Consider the following 20044-nt stretch of genomic DNA (forward strand, 5'->3'; position numbering starts at 1 on the left):
ATAAAATCTTTCTAAACTCCACTCCTGCCGACCTGCTCTGGAGTACGTTAAGTTCATACACGGGCAGGCGATCAGGAATGGTCCACTTGGGGGGGGGGAGAAGGTTCCTTCTACTGCCATCTTATTGCTCTGCGCTTCTATTTGGCAGCAGCAGTTGTATGTGGGTGGCAGCAGCTGGGGCCTAGAGTGGGGAAGCGAGGGGGCCTAGAGTGGGGAGGCGCGGGGGCCTAGAGTGGGGAGATGCAGGGGCCTAGAGTGGGGAGGCACGGGGACCTAGAGTGGGGAGGCGTGGGGGCCTAGAGTGGAGAGGTATGGGGGCCTAGAGTGGGGAGGCAAGGGGACCTAGAGTGGGGAGGCACGGGGGCCTAGAGTGGGGAGGCGCGGGGGCCTAGAGTGGGGAGGCGCGGGGGCCTAGAGTGGGGAGATGCAGGGGCCTAGAGTGGGGAGGCGCAGGGACCTAGAGTGGGGAGGCGCAGGGACCTAGAGTGGGGAGGCATGGGGGCCTAGAGTGGGGAGGCAAGGGGGCCTAGAGTGGAGAGGCATGGGGGCCTAGAGTGGGGAGGCGAGGGGACCTAGAGTGGGGAGGCGAGGGGGCCTAGAGTGGAGAGGCATGGGGGCCTAGAGTGGGGAGGCATGGGGGCCTAGAGTGGGGAGGTGCAGGGGCCTAGAGTGGAGAGGCATGGGGGCCTAGAGTGGGGAGGCACGGGGGCCTAGAGTGGGGAGGCGCAGGGGCCTAGAGTGGGGAGGTACGGGGGCCTAGAGTGGGGAGGTACGGGGGCCTAGAGTGGGGAGGTACGGGGGCCTAGAGTGGGGAGGCGTGGGGGCCTAGAGGTACTTGCCTTTGGCCCAACTACCTCTTGGCCTGGCACTTGCCTTGCATGAATTTTTTTGCTGACACCAGAACAACTGATCTTACTGTCATTTTGGCCTCTTCATTCATGTTCATCATTATCCTTTATTTGTATAGCAACAAGTTACCCAGCTCTGTACAATAATATTATAACATACAAAGGGCTAGCAGTGAGTAAAATAAAAAGCTTGCATTGCAGAATGAAATAAAAGTATTAGAGGGTACTGCTCACAAGAGCTTACAGTCTAGCGGTATGGCAGATTACATTCTGTACTTGTGCTTTGGGAATCCTATTTCAGGTGTAACTGCTGTGAATGCAAAGTGGCCTATTAACCCAGGGTAGAAATGTTCTTAAAACCACACAACGCACTTCTTTATCATTTTTACTGTTATGGTATGTTTGATATCCTTATTCCTTACGCTATATATGATGGGATTCAACATTGGTGTTACAGATGTATAAATAATGGATGTAATCTTGGCTCTTTCTGGAGAATAGGCAGAGTGAGGGCCCAAATACATGGCCATAATGGTGCCATAGTACATACAGACCACCGTCAGATGGGATGCACAAGTGGAGAAAGTTTTCTGTCTTCCTTGAGTTGAATGGATTCGGAAAATGGTGGAGATGATATAAATGTAGGAGGCAAGAGTCAAACAGAAGGAAGAAATCACAATTAAACATGCAGAGATGTACACGGATACCTCATTATACCACGTATCGCTACAAGACAGCTGCAAAATAGGCGGAATCTCACAGAAGTAATGGTCAATATGGTGAGACCTGCAAAAAGGCAGCTGGAAGGTTAACGCCATGTGGATGGTAGAGTTGATAAAGCCAATGCTCCAACAGAAGGCAGTCAATAAAATGCAAACTCTCTTGTTCGTGACTGCATTGTAGTGTAATGGTCTACAGATGGCGACAAACCTGTCGTAGGCCATAACAGCCAGTATTAGACATTCTGTCGTTCCAAGAACCAGACTTAAAAACATCTGCAAGGCGCATTCTGCAAGTGACACACTTTTATCCAGAGATAGGGTGTTTACGAGGATTTCAGGCACAACGGCGGAAGCGCAGCAGATATCAATAACGGCGAGGTTGGTAAGGAAAAAATACATGGGTGTCTGCAGGTGTACATTAATAAGCACCGCAATAATAAGCAGGGAGTTTCCTAAAACCGTGATTATATAAATAACTGAGAATATTAGGACATAAAAAACCTGTAGGTATTGTATATCTGTAAGTCCAAGTAGGATGAATCGGTTTGTCAAAGTTTGATTTCGATAGTCCATAATACCCACCATTTTTCACCTAAATAGGTAAAAACATAGCCATTTGCTCATATATATTTGTGAGGAAGTCCTGTTATCATTAAAAGTGGTTTATCTATTACAGGTATCGGACCCCTTATCTGGAAACCCGTTATCCAGAAAGCTCCGAATTACGGAATGCCCGTCTCCCATAGACTCCATTTTAATCAAATAATTCAGAATTTTAAAATGGATTTCCTTTTTCTATGTAGAAATAAAACAGAACCTTGTAATTGATCCCAACTAAGATATAATTACCCCTTATTGGGGGCAGAACAGCCCTATTGGGTTTATTTAATGTTTAAATGATTCCCTTTTCTCTGTAATAATAAAACAGTACCTGTACTTGATCCCAACTAAGATATAATTACCCCTTATTGGGGCAGAACAGCCCTATTGGGTTTATTTCATGGTTAAATGATTCCCTTTTCTCTGTAATAATAAAACAGTACCTGTACTTGATCCCAACTAAGATATAATTACCCCTTATTGGGGGCAGAACAGCCCTATTGGGTTTATTTAATGGTTAAATGATTCCCTTTTCTCTGTAATAATAAAACAGTACCTGTAATTGATCCCAACTAAGATATAATTACCCCTTATTGGGGGCAGAACAGCCCTATTGGGTTTATTTCATGGTTAAATGATTCCCTTTTCTCTGTAATAATAAAACAGTACCTGTACTTGATCCCAACTAAGATATAATTACCCCTTATTGGGGGCAGAACAGCCCTATTGGGTTTATTTAATGGTTAAATGATTCCCTTTTCTCTGTAATAATAAAACAGTACCTGTACTTGATCCCAACTAAGATATAATTAATCCTTATTGAATGCAAAACAATCCTATTGGGCTTAATTAATGTTTTATTGATTTTTTAGTAGACTTAAGGTATTGAGATCCAAATTACGGAAAGACCCCTTATCCAGAATACCCTTGGTCCCGAGCATTCTGGATAATGGGTCCTATACCTGTACTGGGGTCAGTTTGCATAAACCAGAACCACAATAACTTCAATTGATGTGAATAATTAGCCTCCTAAAATAAAATCATAGAGATGATATTTGTTATTAACGTTACATTAAAATATACAGAATTAGAAGGAAAAATGCTTTCCTGCCAGTACTAGGGCTACCAGCATTGAGTGTGTATCTTCTTCCCTTGATTGTTCTGGTAGAATTATCATTCTCCTCCAATAGCTCAAATCCTGTAGGAAAATTGAGTTTTCACACTGGCATATGTAAAGGTAATGTTTGATATTTCAACATTAAATAGGTCAATGAAATGATAAAACTGCAAACTACCCAAGAAAAGTAAGAGAGAGAGAGAGAGGAGGAACTCCTTGTTTACCCCATTTAGTTTTATACAGTAGGCACAGTGATTATACCAGGTAAATAACAGTCCAATATTTTCAATTTACATCCTGGATGCAATATAGTTCTTCTTCACCTGGACGACTCCATAACACATACGTGTTATGGGGTCGTCCAGGTGAAGAAGAACTATATTGCTTTAATAAACAAAAAGGCTAATGAGACATACTTACTCTGGATATATGATAAAGGCCAAAAGTACACTTTTTATTGTAAAGCAGCCCATTACATTAGGGACTGCACACCAATCCCCCATTAGTATGCCTGAGCTATGAATCCCCATCTTGCAATCTAGCCACCCTCCCTCCCTGCACTGGAGACTCACAAACACCCATGGCCAAAGGTGCCAACTGCATTGGGCCCGTGTATAAACATCAAAATGATGACAGGATAGGGCACCAGAGAAGAGAAGAGAAAACCACCAGGTACCAAAAGCTGTACATACCCCAGTTCTTGGCCTTAGGTAATTGTCTAGAATTATGTATATCAGTGATCCCCAACCAGTGGCTCGGGGGCAACATGTTGCTCCCCAACCCCTTGGATGTTGCTCTCAGTGCCCCCAAACCAGGCATGAATTCCTGACTTGGGGGCAAGTTTTGGTTGAATAAAAACAAGATTTCCCACCAAATAAAAGCCCCCTGTAAGCTGATAGGGTGCATAGAGGCACCTAATAGCCAATCACAGCCCTTATTTGGCTCCTCCATGAACTTTTATGGTGCTTGTGTTGCTCCCCAAGTTTTACATTTGACGGTGGCTCAAAAGTAAGAAAAGTTGGGGACCCTTGATGTACAGTTAGATAATCTAGAAAAAAATAAATAAACTCAACATAATACAAATAACAATCTTATTCAGTAAACAAAAACACACATGCACAAAGAAACACAAATCTTGTGCTGACCAATTTGCTTACCTTAATGGCTGAAAACAGAATATTCTGCATTAAAATAAGGGTGAATTTTGCCTAAAATGATATTTGTTCTCTAGATTACTGTATGTTTCATTTTCTTTATAGCATTGACTGAATATAATGGTTAATTCTGCTGAATATTTTGATTTGCTATTGTCTTTTCATGTCTTTGTATGAAATGAGTAGTGATGAATTCAGGAATGAATTTGCAGCGAATTTCTGCATTTCGGCATCGGCAAATTGTTCACGAAACTGATGAGAAAATTTGCAGTGGAAAAATTAGTCTTGCGTCAAAGTCAAAATTGGGCGTGGCCGCGGCAAATAAAGACGCATGCAACAAAAAAAAAAAAAAAGACCCAGGTGCCAAAAAAAGTCACACAACAACCGCATTTCACAGATTTTTTGCCGTTTTGCGAGTTTACGCAATTTTTCCGGTGAAGCAAAACAGCACAAATTCGCTCATCACTAGAAATGACACGTGCTTTTTTATCATAGCTATCAAGTTAGAAGATGTGTTAGATGAAACAATAATTCATTGTACATTTTCCAGCCCATTCCTACTGTATAAGAGGTAAGTAAGCAAATCTGAAAATGCTTTTATATAGTGCGTTATACAATAATTAAACATCAGAAGCTAATTAAAAAGAAAAACAAGAACAGATGATTGAACATCATATGGGTATTGTTAAAGCTCCCAGATCAGTCGTAATTATTTGATTGTGGCTCCCCTAAGGTATTGATACACATTTTTATCTATTTTGTTTGTTTTAATCACAGCATCATTGTTACTTGGCCTGCTAGAATGGCATCCAGGATAAGCCCTAATGGGCCTGATTCACTAACGTGCTGTTTTTGTGCTGTTTTGCTTCACGCTTTTTTGCGTTAAATAAGTCGCGATAATTCACTATAGTATTATCGCGTGCGTTAAGTCGCCATTTTCGCATGCGGTATTTTTCGCCCTAGTTTTAACGCATGCGTTAATTTCCGCGCTGAAAAGAATACGATCGCATGATTCACAAACACTTAGGCGCGCTAAATATCGCATTCGGCTATGCGAAAATTAACACCTACTACAGGCAGGCGAAAAATTATAGAAAAGTACAGTAAATGAGTTTTTGGCAATAAAATATGGACTTACAGTGTTATTTATTCAAGTCTGTGTCTTTTTACTCAATTTTACTAAAGTCTTGGCATGTATGGAATTTCGCTACTAATATACAGTACTATAGCGGTGAATGTTTAGTCTCGATATTATACAGTACTATAGTGGTAACTATTTAGTCGCACAAAATACATTACTAGGTATAATAATTCTAGAAAAGTACAGTAAATGAGCTTTTGCCAATAAAATATGGACTTACAGTGTTATTTATTCAAGTATGTGTTTCCCCCAGAGTGACGCAGCCGCCAGTTTGCAGGGAAATGGTCATTTTTAATACAGTAATTTTATGAAAGTATTGGCGTGTATGGCTAACATGGCGTGCGTTCATTTGTGCAACTATTTATATGTGGCTACAAGTGATGAAATGTTTCGCCAGGCATGGATTCGCAGCGAATTTTTGGACGTGCAGCGAATTTTTCCGCAGCAAATTTTTTCATGCGTTTCGCAAAACAATCCACCAATGGCAAATCGCATTAAAAAATTCGCCACGCGAAAATTCCCTGCACGTCCAAAAATTGACACAGGCTTCAAAAAATAATAGTCACGGGCAACAAATTTTTTGCCTGCACAACATTTTTGTCGTTTCGGGGATCTTTCAAAATGAGTACGTAGCATATTTTCTGCCGAGTGTGATAACTCTAGCACTTTTTTTTTTTCTTACTTATATTTTTATTGGTTTTGGGTTTTTTTTTTTGCAAATAAACATTTATACAGCACCTCTCTAGCACTCTGTGCTCTCCCAGGGCAAAATGTCGCCAGTTTTAAGCTGCCGATTGTCGCGTACATAATGTCATGACAATTAGCGCATGCGATAAATAGCGTGCATGCGAAAAATACCACGCACGTTATTTATCGCGTCAAAAATATCGCATGAAATACAGTGCGTAAAATAGCGCAAGTGTACTGATATGCCTGGGATAGGCTATATTGAACATACAGTAGCTCATATATTGAATTTATAAACAATTTAAAACACATATGGTGAGGGTTCCACTTTACAGTGTATCACAAGATTACAGATAAAATATTACAGTATGGGGCTGATTTACTAATCCACGTACTGATCGAAAGCGTCCGAATGCATTTTTTTCGTAATGATCGGTATTTTGCGATTTTTTTCGTCGCCGTCGCGACTTTTTCGTAAATTGTTGCAACTTTTTCGTAGCCGTCACGAAAAAAACGGAATGGTTTGCCCGCCGTTTACTAGCGCTCAATACGAAAAAGTTGGGACAATTCACGCAAGTTGTAACGGCTACGAAAAAGTCGCGACAATTCGCGCAAGTCGTAACGGCTACGAAAAAGTCACGACAATTCACGAAAAAGTTGTGACGGCGATGAAAAAATTGCAAAAAATACGAAAAAGCCGCAAAATGTTTGTTTCCAATCTGGATTAGTAAATCAGCCCCTATGAGTCGCTTAGCCTTAGTTCCAACAGTTTCTGTTTTTGCTGATGATACTAAAATGTACAGAACTATAAGTTCCATGTAGGATGCTGCTATTTTGCAGAGGAATTTGACAAAATTGGAAAACTGGGTAGAAAATTGGAAATGGAGTAATGTTGGGGGGCTCCTTAATTGAGAAGGATTTGTTTTTTTGTGGATAACAGACTTTGCAACTGTATGCAGTGTCATTTGTAGATTGTAAGCTCTTTTGGGCAGGGCTCTCTTCCCCTCTTGTATCGGTTATTGATTGCTTTATATGTTACTCTGTATGTCCAATGTATGGAACCCACTTATTGTACAGCGCTGCGGGATATGTTGGCGCTTTATAAATAAATGTTAATAATAATAATGTAGATTGTAGGGTCTTTTGGGCAGGGCCTCACTTCACCTCTTGTATCGGTTATTGGTTGCTTTATATGTTACTCTGTATGTCCAATGTATGTAACCCACTTATTGTACAGCGCTGCGGGATATGTTGGCGCTTTATATATAAATGTTAATAATAATAATGTAGATTGTAGGGTCTTTTGGGCAGGGCCTCACTTCACCTCTTGTATCGGTTATTGATTGCTTTATATGTTACTCTGTATGTCCAATGTATGAAACCCACTTATTGTACAGCGCTGCGGGATATGTTGGCGCTTTATATATAAATGTTAATAATAATAATGTAGATTGTAAGCTCTTTTGGGCAGGGCTCTCTTCCCCTCCTGTATCGGTTATTGGTTGCTTTATATGTTACTCTGTATGCCCAATGTATGTAACCCACTTATTGTACAGCGCTGCAGGATATGTTGGCGCTTTATTAATAAATGTTTATGTAATGTAATGTAGTGGCTACTAAAGCAAAAAAAAAAAAAAGGATATTAATGAACCGGATTAAAGTCCTGAGATGTGCAGAAAGTTGGGCTTGTTTTCTCTTGAGAAAATGTGCTTGATCATTATAGACAGAATATTTTTCACATAGAACAGAACAAGAAGCCACACCTTTAGACATAAGGGAACAGAATTCACTTGCAGCAATCAGTCTACAGTTAGTTCTGAATATGAATGCATTGAGTAGGAGTAAGAGACAGTAACACCCATGGTAACTTGCAGGTATGTAACTAACACATCCATCTGAGATCAGAAGCAGGTAGTTCATTGGCAGTCTGCATATACAGTATAGGAAACTTGCACCTCAGGAGCTGAAAATGATTCCATAACAATTGTTCTTTAATCCTCACCTTTTTCAAACAGCGCCAGCTTATACCTCACTTCCTGGTTCTTCTGAATAGAAACCACACTCAGAAGTATGAAACTCGGAAACTGCATGATTAAACTGTAATCAGCGTGCATTTATTTACACTATATATTTTAGGCTCCACAAACCCAACCCTGTCATATCACCAGCTAGGGCAAGTGTCGGTATTACAAATTTACCAACAATTTAGTTGCAGGTAAATCTGTAAGGGCAGCAACCCTTCCAATGGATCCCTCCCCTGACCCTGATCCCTTCCTCCCCTGATCCCTTCCTCCTCTGACCCTGATCCCTTCCTCCTCTGACCCTCTAGATCAGGGGTCCCCAACCACCGGACCAGGGACCAGTGTCGGGCCGTGGGCTGTGCTGAACCGGGCCACCTCTGGTCCCAAATACCTGTGATTCCAACTCCCTGATGCGTTACAAAGCCATGACAACAGCTATGTGAAGCCCGGAAAGCTTTCTACTCATAGGGACAAGGACCAAAGTACTTAAAGCTCCATACTTAGCGGCAGGGGAATAATAAAAATAAAGTGTATAATATAAAATGTAATAATTACATTTACATTATATATGTAATAATTAAATTATATACTATGCACTATTTGCACCCCCCACCACCCCCCACCCCTGGTCCTTGGAAATATTGTCTTGCTTGAAACTGGTCCATGGTGCAGAAAAGGCTGGGGACCACTGCTCTAGACCCTATGCCTCGCCCATTTCCTTGCCCCATTATGTTACTAACCTGCCCCCAAGTATCATCACTGCCCGCCCGCCGACCTGAAGGCCGATATAAATGCCACACAAAGGTGGCAACCCTACCCACAACCTAGGAATTGAGTAGCCCCACCCCATCCAAGTCCATATAAATCCCATACAATTATCTTTTTTTATAAATTAGAGTATTTTTGCTAGCTACCTAATCAGGAGGTATATTGGAGGTATGTAGAGGACATACTGATTATCTGGGTAGGTAGCATAGAGGAGAAATGATAAATGAAGCTAATCATTCTCGTCTAACAATACAAATTAACTCTGAGATAACCAAGCAATGCCTTAATTTTTTGGATGTGAGGTTGTCGACCGCTGGGTCTGAAATATTAACACAATTTTTTAGGAAACCCACAGATTGCAATTATGTATTATTACCATCCAGCTTCCATGGCCCCCAAACCCTGAGAGCCATAGCCAAGAGCCAACTCCTGTGGGAATTAGATATACTGAAAGGTCTAAACTTCTGTCCAAGAACAGGCCCAAAAATAAACAGGAGAAATATATTCCCTGTGTAATGCAATACTGTAAACAGGGTAATAGAACTGAACAGAAAAGTCAAAAGGTAAAGCAATTAGAGATTACCTTAGCCCCTCTGAACTAAAACAAAAATATCCAACTGAAGATAAAAGGAAAGGATTTCCTTTATTTAGTGTGTATGTTTCCTTTCTATAACTATAGGGAAGAGTGGTAATCAACCCACAAAAGGTAATTTAGGGACCCATATGGTTAATATGCCCCTATGGCTTTAAACCCTACCATTTCCTTCTTTATCCTGTTACTGGGGAGAGGCCCATGTATCTAGTTTACAGTTTGCATTTGTGCCTTATTGATTTATAGGTAGGCCTCACCCTTTGCACTCTAATATAGTGTTTAGCAAAGGGGTGGGTCTTTCTCTTTGGCTGCATCTGTGGAAGTCCCACTGAGCCTGGGATCAACATGGCCCCAGTAAAGCCATCCTACCCTAGAGTCAGTATCTAGCTCTAGTGAAGTCGGGGAACAGGGACCCTGTGAATGAGGAGTAGTAAGTATCAGGATCATTTATAAGAACACTTTCTAGGAAAGTGAGATAGTGAGATTAGTTTGAGAGAGTAGTTTTCTGGCCCCAACCAGGAGAGATTAGCTGGAGGTACTCTTCCCTACAGGCACTGTTGCCTTAGAGCAGGACATGGTTAAGACACAGGTATCAGGTCAGTTCCTATCCCTGATCCATAGTTGGCTGTGAGGGATCCTTGGCTGCTAAGGAACACCCTGAGGATACAGATACTTGGCCAGGCTACTCTCCACAAGGAGGCCGTGCTGGTTGGTGCTCCTTACATTCTCCAACCTCGGCTGAGGTGTGATAAACCAGTGGACACCATATTTTTCTACCTTCTGTGCAATTGCCTGATATCTCCTATGTGTGAGTATCGCTATAACCCTGTGGACTGTTTGTCTTGAACAATAAACAAGTTGAGTTCTGGTTTACCACAAAGAACCTTCTGGCGTCCATTCTTTCTTTTACTTTGCACAAAGCCCATGTGAGTTGTAGTTGCACTACACCCCAAGAATATTTCTACATAGCAAAAGCCCATCTGGCATGTAGAATCCTATGTACCCCATGCTCTAAAGCCCATCTAGCAGGTATTGCCTGTTGTCACAGCCAAATAGGGGTTACAGTAATAAAATTAAAATTTTACATTTGCCTACCTGTAACACATGTAACGTTGTGTACTTACTTAAAGGTCTCTGTGGAAAGGCATACGTGGGGCTAATAGCCAGGCCAGTAAAAGAAAGAATTAAAGAACATGGGGAATATTAAGAACTTTAAAACAGGCACATACTGTACACTGACACATCAGTATCTAGACACTTTGCAACAAATAACCACAATGTGTCACAATTATGATGGTTGGTGCAGGAAATGGTCATACTACCAAACTGAGGTGGTGATATTACGTGCTTACTCTTGCAGAGGGAAGCAATTTGGATAAAGAGACTAAATAAATTGTACCCTGTTGGTATAAATGACTATTAGAGCATTAAATGCTTTTTGTAACCAAATATTGAAGACTGCCCTAGCTTCTGTAGCATATCCCGCAATTCTGTATATAGGTAAGGGTTAACATCTCTTTAAACATGGGCACTTACTGAAATATAGTTGAGTTTGGTGTCTTACATGTTCTTGCTTTAGCGTCCTAAGGTAGGCCTGTATTGGCAGTACTTGGAATTTTTACAGGAATGGACTTGAAATATATGGACTTTAACATATGGATTACTTTTATGAACTTTATATGGACTTGGAAGGGTTTGGGCTACTCTCCTCACTTCTTGGGTTGTGGGCTTTAAATGTATGCACATGTTTTTATTGTAGTATAATCCTGTGTTGTCTAAAGGTCCCCATACATGGGCCAATTCTAGCTGCGAATATTGGTCCCTTAGACTGATTCGGCAGCCAATCGGCCCGTGTATGGGGACTACTGACGGGCCTGCCCGACCAATATCTTGGCCTGAAATCAACCAGATCTCGATCGGGCAGGTTTAAAAATGTAGTTGGATGCGGTCCCCGAACCGACTTTGCCTATACCCATCGTCATAATTCGATCGTTTGGCCCCAGGGCCAAACGATTGAATTAGCCTGGATCCTCCCGATATCGCCCACCTGTAGGTGGAGGATATCAGGAGAACATCCGCTCGCTTGGCGACATCGCCAGTTCTCCAGGTACCTCTGGGGGACCAGCACCACCATTTGGCAACCACTACCTAAAAGCAATAAAGCACTACAGGTATAGGACCCGTTATCCAGAATGCTAGGGACCAAGGTTATTCCGGATAAGGGGTCTTTCCGTAATTTGGATCTTCATACCTTAAGTCTACTAAGAAATCAATAAAACATTAGTTAAACCCAATAGGATTATTTTACATCCAGTAAGGATAAATTATATCTTAGTTGGGATCAAGTACAGGTACTGTTTTATTATTACAGAGAAAAGGGAATCATTTAACCATGAAATAAACCCAATAGGGCTGTTCTGCCCCAATAAGGGGTAATTATATCTTAGTTGGGATCAAGTACAGGTACTGTTTTATTATTACAGAGAAAAGGGAATCATTTAACCATGAAATAAACCCAATAGGGCTGTTCTGCCCCCAATAAGGGGTAATTATATCTTAGTTGGGATCAAGTACAGGTACTGTTTTATTATTACAGAGAAAAGGGAATCATTTAACCATTAAATAAACCCAATAAGGCTGTTCTGCCCCAATAAGGGGTAATTATATCTTAGTTGGGATCAAGTACAGGTACTGTTTTATTATTACAGAGAAAAGGGAATCATTTAACCATGAAATAAACCCAATAGGGCTGTTCTGCCCCAATAAGGGGTAATTATATCTTAGTTGGGATCAAGTACAGGTACTGTTTTATTATTACAGAGAAAAAGGAAATCAATTTTAAAAATCTGAATTATTTGATTATAATGGAGTCTATGGGAGACAGGCTTTCCGTAATTGGGAGCTTTCTGGATATCAGGTTTCCGGATAACGTATCCCATACCTGTAGTGAAATACATACTGTATGAATGAAACCCAACTTACCTACATTAGCCACTATGCCTTTAGACTAGTATAATAAAGTGCAGCACGCAGCAGGCATTGGGCCTGATTCACTAAAGGGCGATAAAAATTATTGCACGCTTTTTCGCGTTAAAAAACGCAAAATAATTTGCGCACAATGCACCATAGTATTATCGGGTGTGAAAAATCGCCATTTTCGCATGGGTTATTTCTCGCATTAGTTTTACCGTTTTGCGTTAATTTCCACGCTGAAAAGAATACGATCGCATGATTCACTATAACTTTTGCGCGCTAAATATCGCATTCTGCTATGCGAAAATTAACACCTACTACAGGCAGGCGAAAAATTATAGAAAAGTACAGTAAATTATTTTTTGCAATAAAATATGGACTTACAGTGTTATTTATTCAAGTCTGTGTTTCCCCCAGAGTGACGCAGCCGCCAGTTTGCAGCGAAATGTTCATTTTTAATACAGTAATTTTCTGCAAGTATTGGTGTGTATGGCTAACATGGCGTGCGTTCATTTGCGCGACTATTTATATTTGGCTACAAGTGATGAAATGTTTCACCAGGCATGGATTCGCAGCAAATTTTTGGACGTGCGTTGAATTTTTTTTCATGTGTTTCTCACAACAATCTGCCAATGGCAAAATGCATGAAAAAATTTGCCACGCAAAAATTCACCGCACATCCAAAAATTTATACAAGCGTCAAAAAATAATAGTCGCAGCAACAATTTTTTTGCCCGCACAACATTTTTGCCGTTTCGTGGATCTTTCGACAGATTTGCTAATTTTTCACTAAAGAAACCAGAACACATTTGCTCATCACTAGTGGCTACTATTTATAAGCATCTACTATTTATATGCTACCATTTATATGCTACCATTTATATGTGGCTAATATTTATATACACTATTTATATGCTACCATTTATATGTGGCTAATATTTATATACACTATTTATATGCTACCATTTATATGTGGCTAATATTTATATACACTATTTATATGATACCATTTATATGTGGCTAATATTTATATACACCATTTATATGCGGCGACAATTTTTATACACTATTTCTATGCTACCATTCATATGCGGCGATTATTCGCGTAATTTTGCGCATGTACCGGCAAATACCGCATTGAAATAGTCTTTTCGCGAGTTAAATAACGCATGCAATATCGTGCGTAAAAAAACGCGAGTATGCTTATAGTGAATCGTGCGAAAAATCGCCAAAATTAAGACGCGGTAAAATTTTTTGCACACAATAAAAATAGCGCACGTTTTATCGCCCTTTAGTGAATCAGGCCCATTATATTTAAATTACAAATTTGTATCAAACTTTGCTAAACAATCAAAGTTGAAAAATATTAAACAAGGAATATGTCAAAATAAAACCCTCAGACATATACAATATTCAGAAAGTGTGTGCTAGGGAAATTCCTCTGGCGTTTTTAAGCAACAACTTGCCAGTTTTTTTCTTATGGTGTCTTTGATTTGCTTATTTCTTATACTATAGATAATGGGGTTTAGCATTGGAGTTACTACAGTATAAATTATAGACACAGACTTATTTGCCTCAGTAAAGTAGGAAATGTCAGGGCCTAAATAAATAAACAAAATGGGTCCATAGAATATAGAGATGACTGCCAGATGGGAAGCACAAGTAGAGAAAGCTTTTCTCCTCCCGTGAGTGGAAGGGATGTTGATAATGGTGCGGATTATTTGAGCGTAGGAAACAAGAGTCAGGAATAAGCAGCAAATTCCAATGATAACAGTTGCAATGTACATTGCCATCTTATTCAGCCAGGTATCTTGGCAGGAGAGCTTGAAGAAAGGGGGCTCTTCACAGAAATAATGGTTAAGATGGTGGGACCTGCAGAAAGGCAGCTTAAATGTAAGCACAACATGGATGATGGCATTAGTAAAGCCCACAGTCCAGCAACCAACTGCCATACAAACGCAGAACCTCTTATTCATAACTGTGTTGTATTGTAGGGGCTTACAGATGGCTGCAAACCTGTCATAGGCCATAACAGCCAGTAGCATACTGTCAGTCCCTCCTAGGGCTGAATGGAAGTACATCTGTAGAGCACATTCCAACAGAGAAACACTTTTATCCAATGCCACAGTGATAACAAGGAGTTTAGGCACTATGGTGGAAGAGAAGCCAATGTCTACTACAGAGAGGTTTCTTAGGAAAAAATACATGGGCGTCTGTAGTTGTGTATTAAGTCTCACTACTATGAGAAGTATCAAATTTGCAGACAAGGTAGTTATATATATTATCAGTAATAATAGCACCCATACAGCTTGTTGGTATGGGATCTCAGTAAGGCCAAGAAGGATAAATCTGTTTTCAGTGGTTAGATTCGAGTTTTTATTATCACTCATTATAACACAGCTGGATGGAAAGAAAGTATTGAGAGGTCATTAGGTGCACAGATTTGCAATGAGAGCTGTTAGTACCATACTATAGATACTGTAGATTTATAGGGTACTAGTCAGTTGAGTTAATTGGCTCTTTCAGCCTTAGTTTCTGTATGGGTCTGTATGTGAGTGGATAGATAGTTCAGTATGGGTCTGTATGTGAGTGTATAGATAGGTCAGTATGGGTCTGTATGTGAGTGTATAGATAGGTCAGTATGGGTCTGTATGTGAGTGTATAGATAGGTCAGTATGGGTCTGTATGTGAGTGGATAGATAGGCCAGTATAGGTCTGTATGTGAGTGGATAGATAGGTCAGTATGGGTCTGTATGTGAGTGGATAGATAGGTCAGTGTGGGTCTGTATGTGAGTGGATAGATAGGTCAGTGTGGGTCTGTATGTGAGTGTATAGATAGGCCAGTATAGGTCTGTATGTGAGTGGATAGATAGGTCAGTGTGGGTCTGTATGTGAGTGGATAGATAGGTCAGTGTGGGTCTGTATGTGAGTGGATAGATAGGTCAGTGTGGGTCTGTATGTGAGTGGATAGATAGGTCAGTATGGGTCTGTATGTGAGTGTATAGATAGGTCAGTGTGGGTCTGTATGTGAGTGTATAGATAGGTCAGTGTGGGTCTGTATGTGAGTGGATAGATAGGTCAGTGTGGGTCTGTATGTGAGTGGATAGATAGGTCAGTGTGGGTCTGTATGTGAGTGGATAGATAGGTCAGTGTGGGTCTGTATGTGAGTGGATAGATAGGTCAGTATGGGTCTGTATATGAGTGGATAGATAGGTCAGTGTGGGTCTGTATGTGAGTGTATAGATAGGTCAGTATGGGTCTGTATATGAGTGGATAGATAGGTCAGTGTGGGTCTGTATGTGAGTGGATAGATAGGTCAGTGTGGGTCTGTATGTGAGTATATAGATAGGTCAGTATGGGTCTGTATGTGAGTGGATAGATAGGTCAGTGTGGGTCTGTATGTGAGTGGATAGATAGGTCAGTGTGGGTCTGTATGTGAGTGGATAGATAGGTCAGTATGGGTCTGTATATGAGTGGATAGATAGGTCAGTGTGGGTCTGTATGTGAGTGGATAGATAGGTCAGTGTGGGTCTGTATGTGAGTATATAGATAGGTCAGTATGGGTCTGTATGTGAGTGGATAGATAGGTCAGTGTGGGTCTGTATGTGAGTGGATAGATAGGTCAGTATGGGTCTGTATATGAGTGGATAGATAGGTCAGTATGGGTCTGTATGTGAGTGGATAGATAGGTCAGTATGGGTCTGTATGTGAGTGGATAGATAGGTCAGTATGGGTCTGTATGTGAGTGTATAGATAGGTCAGTATGGGCTTATGTGTGTGCCGGGTTCACTTATAAGGGTTAAACTTGATAGTCTATGTATAGATTAGAGATTCCCATGTATTATGCATGTAATATTGTGTAATGTTATGGACATGCCATTGCTTGTGTTGGTTTTATTGATGTGTCTCATTCAGCTCATAACTAAAGTCCTGTTGTGTTTATAAAACAACCTTTTGGCTAAATGTTTATAAACATCTTCCAAACACTTACCTTAGGCCACAACTCCTGCAAGACAAGACAAGACTAGAAATTCCATGCGTGTGTTGTGACAGTATAAACAGCTTTACATATTTAACTCATAATAACTGGCCATCTCATTCCTAAGGCCACTTGAAATTCTCTCTGGGTCCAAGTGAAATCTTTCTTCTTAGACTGAAATGTCTAATGTGCTTTTTTTGTATCTCCAAGATGACACAAAACATTGTATTTCTCTGATGAAGACTTTGTGGAGGCAATGAGAAAATGTACAGAACGTTAATGTGTGCAGATGATCCTGATTGTAATTATAGTAAGGATATAAGTGTGTAAGATCTTGGAGAAGGACAATGAGAAGCTGCTCAGTACAGGATTGCCATAGCCCAGACGTGTGGGCTGGAACTCTTATAATGTTTCTGTTGGTCCCAGATGCAAACCTTCCCAATATACAAGTCATGTTTGCGGTTTTGAGACTCCCAGCTTAATTAAGCTTTTTTAATTAACTATAATTCCTTAGACATTCTTTGCATTTTGTTTTATAATTAATCATTAAGGCCATGGTCTCTCTAGAAAGACAACTAAGCTAAATGTTTAAAAAAATTCTATTGCTATGTAATATTGAATAATATTCCACATGATTATATACAGAAACCCCAGGTATGAATATGCTGTTGAAGAGGTGAAAGGTCCAGCAGTATTTTATTGTGGCTCCATCAAGTTTTATATCACTTTTTGCTGGAATGCCTTTATGAGTTGCACAGGAGCATGTTAAACATACCAGTAATTGTGGGTAGCTGGTTTAGTGTTTTTCTTGCACCATTAGAACTTTAATTCTTACATTTAATTCTCATAAGTGCCTATTTCTCTTTCAGTATTATTTATAATTGGATTGGGTGGGTCTTGACTAAAGTTTCTATTGAAATTATGACATTTAGAGATCCTTTTGCTCACTTACTGATCTATAAAGAGTCCACCATGCGTAGACACCAACCTATGATGGACAACACGTGCTATAGATCTTTTTTGCCAGACTAGTATGTGCTCTTGCAGGTCACAATCAACAGTTGGGGTTCTTCCTCTGTGTTTGGTAGCAGTCTGGGCATATTATTGGTATCCTAAGGGCTCAGACTGAAGGCAGTGGTAATGGCACGTCCACCTTACCATCTATAAGTCTCTAAGTTGGTTAATGCTTTTTATTTTAGGTTTTAGTTCAATATACCAAGTCTTAGGGGCACATTTACTTACTCACGAACGGGCCGAATGCGTCCGATTGCGTTTTTTTCGTAATGATCGGTATTGGCGATTTTTCGGAAAATTATCGCGACTTTTTCGTTGCCATTCCGAATGTTGCGCAAAATCTGGCGATTTTTTCGTAGCGTTAAAACTTGCGTGAAAAGTCGCGCCTTTTTCGTAGCCATTCCGAAAGTTGCGCAAAATGTTGCGATTTTTTTCGTAGCGTTAAAACTTGCGCGAAAAGTTGCGCCTTTTTTACAGCTTTCGCGCCGAGTACGAAACATTCGGATTCATTCAAGCTTCAGTATGGTGACTTTTCTTGGGCCGGGTTGGAGCTGCAGGGTGCCATTGAGTCCTATGGGAGACTTTCCTTGGGCCGGGTTGGAGCTGCAGGGTGCCATTGAGTCCTATGGGAGACTTTCCTTGGGCCGGGTTGGAGCTGCAGGGTGCCATTGAGTCCTATGGGAGACTTTCCTTGGGCCAGGTTGGAGCTGCAGGGTGCCATTGAGTCCTATGGGAGACTTTCCTTGGGCCAGGTTGGAGCTGCAGAGTGCCATTGATCCCTATTGATGACTTTCCTTGGGCCAGGTTGGAGCTGCAGAGTGCCATTGAGCCCTATGGGAGTCTTTCCTTGGGCCGGGTTGGAGCTGCAGGGTGCCATTGAGCTCTATGGGAGGCTTTCCTTGGGCCGGGTTGGAGCTGCAGAGTGCCATTGAGCCCTATGGGAGACTTTCCTTGGGCCAGGTTGGAGCTGCAGAGTGCCATTGAGCCCTATGGGAGACTTTCCTTGGGCCGGGTTGGAGCTGCAGAGTGCCATTGAGCCCTATGGGAGACTTTCCTTGGGCCGGGTTGGAGCTGCAGAGTGCCATTGAGCCCTATGGGAGACTTTCCTTGGGCCGGGTTGGAGCTGCAGAGTGCCATTGAGCCCTATGGGAGACTTTCCTTGGGCCGGGTTGGAGCTGCAGAGTGCCATTGAGCCCTATGGGAGACTTTCCTTGGGCCAGGTTGGAGCGGCAGAGTTACATTGAGCCCTATGGGAGACTTTCCTTGGGCCGGGTTGGAGCTGCAGAGTGCCATTGAGCCCTATGGGAGACTTTCCTTGGGCCGGGTTGGAGCTGCAGAGTGCCATTGAGCCCTATGGGAGACTTTCCTTGGGCCGGGTTGGAGCTGCAGAGTGCCATTGAGCCCTATGGGAGACTTTCCTTGGGCCAGGTTGGAGCTGCAGAGTGCCATTGAGCCCTATGGGAGACTTTCCTTGGGCCGGGTTGGAGCTGCAGAGTGCCATTGAGCCCTATGGGAGGCTTTCCTTGGGCCAGGTTGGAGCGGCAGAGTTACATTGAGCCCTATGGGAGACTTTCCTTGGGCCAGGTTGGAGCTGCAGAGTGCCATTGAGCCCTATGGGAGACTTTCCTTGGGCCGGGTTGGAGCTGCAGAGTGCCATTGAGTCCTATGGGAGGCTTCCAAAATCATGCTAAGTCTGAAAGTTTCGACCGCCGCTTACGAAAAAGTCACGTCAAGATACGAGCGAATCGTAATGGTTACGAAAAACTTGCGTTTTTCACGCAAGTCGTAATGGCTACGAAAAACTCACATTTTTTCGCGCAAATCGTATTGGTAACGAAAAAGTCGGGACAATTTCCGAAAAGTCGTAAAGGTGCCGAAAAAATCGCAAAAAATACGAAAAAGTCGCAAAATGTTCGTTTTCCAATCGGAATTTTTCCAATTCGGATTCAAATTTGTGTCTTAGTAAATCAGCCCCTTAGAGTCTGTGTTACGCTTGGTGGTATTAGACACACTTGCCTAGAAAAGCAATGTTCAGTTGAAGCGTCTTACCATCTTAGGAGGATCTCCTCTAGTGCAAAAAAAAAAAAAACAGACCATCTTAAGGAGAGTTTCCATGTGTTTCTGCATTATGTCCTTCCCCCTTGAGAATGAATAACCCTCTTGATAGGGATGTTAATTATGAACTAGATGATTCTAATGCTTCTAATGATTCTTATTATTGGGTATGTCTAGGCCAGTGATCCCCAACCAGTAGCTCAGGGGCAACATGTTGCTCCCCAAACCCTTGGGTGTTGCTCTCAGTGCCCCCAAACCAGGGAGTTATTTTTGAATTCCTGACTTGGGGGCAAGTTTTGGTTGAATAAAAACAAGATTTCCTACCAAATAAAGCCCCTGTAAGCTGATAGGGTGCATAGAGGCCCCTAATAGC

The 20044-nt window shown here is 41.5% G+C and overlaps 2 protein-coding genes across 2 annotated transcripts; both read right to left on the reverse strand.

The window, feature by feature from the left end:
- Positions 1-1201: 1201 nt before the first annotated feature.
- Positions 1202-2155, reverse strand: LOC101731098 (olfactory receptor 5V1-like). The gene has a single exon (XM_004917519.3). It carries the CDS (start codon positions 2153-2155, stop codon positions 1202-1204), a length of 954 nt encoding a protein of 317 aa, XP_004917576.3.
- Positions 2156-14050: 11895 nt separating this feature from the next.
- LOC100491289 (olfactory receptor 1020-like) lies at positions 14051-14830 on the reverse strand. The gene has a single exon (XM_002938776.3). It carries the CDS (start codon positions 14828-14830, stop codon positions 14051-14053), a length of 780 nt encoding a protein of 259 aa, XP_002938822.3.
- Positions 14831-20044: the final 5214 nt, after the last annotated feature.

The sequence above is a fragment of the Xenopus tropicalis genome, chromosome 8 (genome assembly GCF_000004195.4).
Source record: "Xenopus tropicalis strain Nigerian chromosome 8, UCB_Xtro_10.0, whole genome shotgun sequence".
NCBI classification, from domain to species: domain Eukaryota; kingdom Metazoa; phylum Chordata; class Amphibia; order Anura; family Pipidae; genus Xenopus; species Xenopus tropicalis.

What these genes read in the sequence shown, in the direction of transcription:
- LOC100491289 (XM_002938776.3), bottom strand. Translation starts at nt 14,830, where the DNA reads ATGTATTTTTTCCTAAGAAACCTCTCTGTAGTAGACATTGGCTTCTCT.
- LOC101731098 (XM_004917519.3), bottom strand. Translation starts at nt 2,155, where the DNA reads ATGGTGGGTATTATGGACTATCGAAATCAAACTTTGACAAACCGATTC.